We start from the raw sequence: 6997 nt of genomic DNA on the forward strand, positions 1-6997 counted from the left end.
TTATATGAGACTGGGTTGCATACAAATATAATGTGGAAAAATATGGACGTGGTGTCTATGTGATATCACCCATGTTTTTTTGATGAGACTTGCTAACATAATGCTCTCTGGCTTGTAGAGTAATGTTAGCACTCTGGCTCATAGCTGAGCCAAAGGTTTTATGAGCGAAGGGAACTAGAAATATCTACAGTTGCCAAGTCACATCTAAGGTTCATCCTATTTACTGGTGTAGTCCTTATAATGATGGTTCCAGGTATTAGTCAAACCCACTAGTATTACAGGGAAACTGACTTATGGCTTGTAAAAAACTTTAGATTTTGACTGCAAAATGAAATTTTAAATAATGGTGTTTTTTCCTTGGCAAGGAATGCCTTTCAAGGTGGCTGTAATTCGGAATGAATGTAAGGTTCTGGCCTCCACGTTATCAATTACATCTTCTCGGGTGACATCCCTTACATAACTATCTCAGAACTTAAAGCTTTTAAATGTTTTAAAGCTTTCTCCATTGAAATACGAGAGTCTGCCGAAAGAATACTCGACATGTTTAAGTTTTAACTGTTAAACCCCAAAAACAAACAAAAATGCAGACGACATGACTCTGGTATCCTGAATGATAGCTATGGCTCTTTTGACAGCACAAACCTAAATGGAAATAACATACTGACTTTTATTTAAAGATGATGTGGATATGAATTTCAGTTCTGGAATCCTATGAACTTTTTTTAAAGACAACACATTGGCTGTTAGTCATCTTAAGGCACTGTACAGGCTTCAGCTTTTTACCATTGTGGTGGCTATGCTACAACCAATGTATGTTATACCATCTTTGTGAGGCATTTCTTTACATTTAACCAGGCAGCTACAATATATTATGTTATCTACAGATGGGCATTGCAAATTAGCTTAACCTATAAATGTTCAATTCAATTCAGTTTTATTTGTTTAGCACCAATTCATAACAGAAATTCTCTCAGGACACTTTTCAAATAGAGCAGGTCTAGACCAAACTCCTTATAACATTAAATGTTGTGGTGTGTGGCATTTGTTTATACTACATACTGGTCCCTAGACAAATAAACAATTAAATGTAATTAAATGTATTTATTCAGAATTAATTAATATAAAATAATTTAGGATATGATTAATGCTAATTCAGTGATCTCTATTCTGTGTATCTTCAGTGCATCTGCAATAATGGGGATGGGAATTTTAGTTCTATACATTTTAAATCTATATGGTTCAAAACAAAAAACAAAGAAAATACAATACTGTATTGCCTTAGATGTTTTGAGACCCCCATTATATTTTTGGTCAGGGCAATTTCTGATTGGACACGGTCCCTGTGTTCCAGTTAAGGGTAATTTTATTGCTCCAACAGCCAGTGATATTTTAGATCATAGTTATCCTGACCTCAATCCCATCCAACACATTTAGGATGTTGGACCTCACTAATGCTCTTGTGTCTTGATGGGAGCAAATTCCTGTAAACCCCGACAAAATGTTTGTCAGATATAGCATCATAAGGTGGAAATGTGTCCATGTACCCTCAAGCTACTAAAAAAGCCTATAAAGAAAACAATGACAGAGGGCAAAACATGTTGCTTTTAGGCCAGGATGGTCAGATTGACATGTAGATATAGCTAGACATCTGACTACTTCCTGAACTTTAGCTCTGGACCAACTTTCTGTAGTTGAAGCTTTATTTGGGTGTATCAAGATTAGTGGCAACAGAGTCATTGTAATCTGGCTCTGTTCTGGAGTGCTTCTGGATCCTTTTTCTGTAATAAGAAATAACATACTACATACATAATTGACTTGAGGTGGCATTTAATGCAAACTGGTGCATTTAGGCTCTGTGGGTCAGGCTCTGTAAGGAGGGAAATTCTCTGCTACCGTTAGCTGTACCTGCAATATTATTGCCTGATTGCTTCAGTGGATTACAGTAGGCTTCTGGATTAATCAAAAGTCTACAATAGCAGAAGGTAGGTCAGTTTAGTCTGCCAATGTGCAAAGTTACCAGATTCAGTTTATATGAATATTTGAGAAAGCTAATTTTCCAGTCCTGACAACTGTTCTATCAACAACCAAGATGCTATTGAGCAAGGCACTTAGCTGTCATCTGTACCAGTGGACCCTCTCAGTAGAGGTCTTGGGCAGACCTGAACCTCTAAAAACCTGAGAACCCGACACAAGTCAGGTCTTTGTAGGGTCTGACTTAAAACATCAACCATTTTCTACAATTATTTTACAATGACTCTCCAAGCAAAGCTAAGTGCTGTGGGTGGTTTTATCTATGACTTATTACTATATACTTATTTCTTTGTGCAGTGGCATGTATTTTACAGAATTCAGGAGAAAATGATAACTTTGACTTGCAGTTTGTGTGGTGTTTTCACTGCAAGGATAGGATAGGGATATACTGCTGTAGCACAATCTGATTTTTAATGCATTGAGTTTCGCGAGGTGAAAGAGAAACTGTGTGAAATTAGATTTGTTTACAAGTCTATGCTTTGTTATAATGTACCAAGAGTCCATCTTTGGTGTGAGTAATGGCGGGAATATACATTATATCGGGCAACTGCTTCTTTTACCACGTGTAGTGTATTAAAGTGGACAACAGTCAGTGCAACCAACAAAAAGCCTAGTGGGTTAAGAGTTTTGGCCGGACTTCACTGTCCCTGACTTATTGAGTGACGTTATACCATTGGTCGGTCAAGAGTTGGAGTTTACTCATTTGCTGTTGCTTTCAAAATGAATAGCGAAAAACAGTCCTCGTTATTTCCTCAAAAGGGCTTTTGCAGCAGTTCCACTAATTTCAAATCTACTGCACACTAAGAACATAATATTCTGCTGGTACTGGATGCTACTATCTGAAGACTAAAGATTTCTGCTTCATTAGAAGTTCTTTTCCAAATCAAAAATCTTAAGAGGGGTAAGTATTGTTCTTTCCATCTCCATTTCTAAAAGGTTTTGACTCAAATGTAGCTTAACCATGTCATGTGATATGCTACTTCAGTACACAACAAATTTTATTGGGACCACTACAGAAAATGCAGATGAACATTTAACATCCAGGAATTCACATTACAGACACTACCACTATCTGTGTGGCCACAATTTAGCACAATGACCATAGACAGTCCAGCTATATACTCTCGGCCTAGTCTTGTTTTGGCCTTCTCTTGCCAAGTTTGACAACTTCTAGTTTATTTTCTGTGTGTGAAAATTATGAAGTGTATAAGAGAAATTAAGTTATTGGTTCTGCCGTGTAAAAAACAACAAGCCATGAATCTATGATTGCCTGGTCTGACAGAGTGACCATCTCAAAGGACTAATACCAGTCCTGGCATAAGTCACACAAGTCCTTTTTCAGTTGGGTATATATTTCAAGACCCATGAAGACCTCTACAGGACAGGGCTAACAATAAAGAACTGTGCTTTTATCGGTTAGCTCCCACTATGGCCTCTTTCTATTGACACCATAGGTAACACCTGTATTTCCCTTGCTGATCTTTGTTTCCCTATAGTACCAGTACTATGTCATATGTTTTTCCCTTTATATCCAATCCCAGTCTCAATGAGGAGGACTGCATATATTTTTCACAAATGGCTTAATTTCTGTGCACATTTTGTTTCTAACACGAAGCCATTTCATTTCTGATCAGTCTCTACAGTCAGTACTGTACACAGGAGTAGAAACTGCTACATTCAGTGAACGCAATACCTAGTCACAGTGATTCAAGCCTATCTGGTATTTCCCAAACCAGTCAGTAGCTCAAGTGTAATCTTGTATTTGACATGATAAGAGCTCTCTGAGTGGCTTCTTCACCCTCCCCAGATACATACTTCACTTGCTCTCAGAATCTGCCAAGCTTTCTCTGGGATACCAACGACTTCTGAGCAAGAGTTTTGTATGAACCGCTTGCATTTTATGTTATCCATTTCCCCTTTCCCTTCTCCCATCAGTCGTTTCCCTCCTCCTCATCTCCTTTGCTGCCTTTGCTGAGGCGCTGGAAGCAATGGACGGTGGAAGCGAGGAAGAAGCTGGCCATGATGGCCGCCACTGAGACAGAAATGCCAGAGAAGATGACGATGAGGTAGTCAGTGAGGGTGAGGGTACCACGGCACTCCCGGAAGCTGTCTTCAGAGAGCAAACTGAGGGGGACACGACGGCCATCTAGAGGCAGAGAGCACTCTATCCCCTCCATACCTGGGAAGAGAGAAGACAACAGGCACAGATGTCAACTGTACTTTCTCAAAGTCATTCCTGTATCAACAGCCTGCCTAAGAACTCAGTAACAAGGGTAAGTTGACTGTTCAGACTAAACAGAGCCCTGTCTACAGTTCCTGGCTGGGGGACCTGTGTTGCATGTCATATCCCTGTGTCTCTACTGGCTGACAAATAAAGGCAAAATGCCCCAAAATATAACAGATTCAGTTTGAAGGTTTACCCAATGTCAAGCTCTACACAACACAACATACAAAATGTGTTGCTACATGACATTTGTTACATGCTGAGCAGGGCTTGTGTGTGTTTTCTTCCTGCTTTCTATATCTCCCGCTACCCTGTGTTCTCTCCTGTGTTCTGTTCAAGTGCTAGCAGCATGATTGGTTTCCATTGGTGTGCAATCTGGTCTTCCTGCTCATTGGTTGAAAACATCTTAAGCTGGCCAATCATCATGCCAAGCCCTCAATAAAAATAGCCTGCCTGAGAGTAAAGAGCAAACTTGTTACAACAGTATTGAAGGTATGGGGTGGGAGGTTGAGGACCTTAGGTAAGTTTGGGGTACCCTTCACTTTTTTGCACTCACATAGTTTAATTTTGTCTAGAAACACTGGGTTTTTTTGATTGGTGCTGCCTTTGTGTTCTTTTTTTTGCTATATTGTTTTCCATTTTGTTTGGCACAATCTTGTCCAATCCTCCATATTGAGAACCTTTGCTGTATGTTTGCTAGTATTAAATTGTAATTCAATAGTTTTCATTGTCACTACTATTTTGACTCCTGCAACTTTGTCATGTTGTCATCTTTTATTTTTTAAAGTGACATAACACAACTGGGTGCTCCTCCGGGATCCTTTTTCCTGAGCTAAGACAATCATTGTTGTTTAGTTATTGTGTGTTCTAGTACTTACAAAATGTAGTTTAGATTTCCGGACTTTATTGATAATACAACTTTTGAGAATGTGGAGTTATGTTGCAAAGATGATTTATTTATATTGTTTGTTACAAAAGTTGAAGTAGGCTAAACTTTGTAATGTGTGCTCATTGAAATAAATGAGAAGGCTGCATTTTTTTCACACAGTACCAATGATGGTCTAAACATGGCTGACCTTCAGAGGTACATAATGTGAATTCATGGAGATAATATTGACTATTCGTGATAAAACAGAGTTTTTGCATCAAGACAGAATTACCATTTCCCTTTTCCAAACCAGTAAAGTAACCTGAAGTAAACCCTTGCTTGTAATCAGTGTAAATGATCCAACATTAGTTGGACCTAGGCATTCATTGCAATAGTGCTACAAACCAAGGGTTAAAACTGGATCTGACAATGACCGCTCTGAAAGACAAAACTCTGGTTTGTATAATACATATATATGTAATTCAATTTTATTTGTATAGCGCCAATTCATAACATAAGTCACTGTACCCTTTTTGTATGGTGATTATGTAAGTCACTTACATGTAATCCGCCTGACATCAACAGATATTTTATATGAACTTTAATTATCTTAGGTAAGGTAAGGGTTAATGATACGAAATGCCAAATGGTTGTCAATCAAGCTGTGGCCCTCTACTTTCATACTTAAAGTGCAACTGTTTATTACTAGACTAGCCATGGTCCAAAGTGTCGAGTACACTTTTCCCTCAGGTAAGCCTGTCACTCAAGTAGAGTAATGAATGCGCTCACATTGTGTCCTTGCTTCCTTGATAAACTACTGTAACAAATGATCTGATGGACTGTATCCACACCCCTCTGTTCCCTCTGTTCATTTAATAAGGCTGTTACAGATTGTGGGTCACCCTTAAGTAATATAGACAACCGCTTCAGTGTGTGCTGATGCTGCGGAGTGCTGAAGGTTTGTTCTTGTGGAGTTTCAGTGGAAAGAAAAGATTCAAGTGCCAGAATAATTAGGAAGTGGCTTGTTACTATTGAGATGTAATAAACAGAAGTTTCATTTGTGTAATTTGTGTTATGGTTAGGATACACGCTACTGGAAAAATAGAATCAAAAAAGGATCATTTATGCAGGATAAATCCGTTTTATGAAGGATCAACAGGTTCTAGTCCCTAATACAATTTAAATGCAAGAGACGAACAAGAAAATGATAATGCAGTATAATATCGAAAATATGTTGTCTATTAAAGATTTATGAGGGTAGATTATCAGGTGCAGGAGTGGAGGAGTAAGCCCAGTCCCCAGAGAGTGGTAAGAGAGATTATCTTTAAAGTCATCCTCTTAAATCCTCCTTTTCTGACATTTTTTAGACGTGAGTTTCCCAGCACATTGTTCCCCCGTCAGGTCTGAAAACTTTTCTAGCTATCTCTTATTAAAAACCTGTGCATCAGTGACTGACCTCAGGCGTCCGTCCTCTGCTGCGGCTCCTCCAGGGATGATCTTGGTGATGAAGATGCCGGGGTCGTCCCCGATGTGTGGGTTATCTGTCCCTCCGGCAATGCTGAAGCCCAACCCTGAGTTTCCCTGTGGCCATGGAAAGCAGTCAGTAACAACAGGGACTCACTTATTCTCCATGTAGTCTTCCTCCTGGCAACTGTTGAAGCTAATGTTAACGCAAAATACACACAATGCACATTTACTATGTTCTGTGGTATTTTCTTAAAGGACCAGTGTGTAGGATTTAGTCGCATCTAGTAGCGAAGCTGCAGATTGACTGAACACCACTCACGTCTGTATTTGATGGGGTGAAGGAGAAACTATGGTGGCCGCGAGACTTAATAAAAACATGGAACACCCTATCTACAGCCAGTGTTTGG

The 6997-nt window shown here is 39.1% G+C and overlaps 1 protein-coding gene across 1 annotated transcript in view; it reads right to left on the bottom strand.

The window, feature by feature from the left end:
- Positions 1–6997, bottom strand: part of dlg2 (discs, large homolog 2 (Drosophila)) — a gene marked incomplete in the record, with an annotated part of 110841 nt that overhangs the window by 39035 nt on the left and 64809 nt on the right. Inside the window, 1 exon segment of the mRNA XM_035666687.1 lies at positions 6580–6704. Within this exon segment, the coding sequence (XP_035522580.1) occupies positions 6580–6704 (125 nt within the window).

The sequence above is a fragment of the Morone saxatilis genome, unplaced genomic scaffold, assembly GCF_004916995.1.
Source record: "Morone saxatilis isolate NCDOM2014 unplaced genomic scaffold, NCSU_SB_2.0 Contig20, whole genome shotgun sequence".
Taxonomy (NCBI): domain Eukaryota; kingdom Metazoa; phylum Chordata; class Actinopteri; family Moronidae; genus Morone; species Morone saxatilis.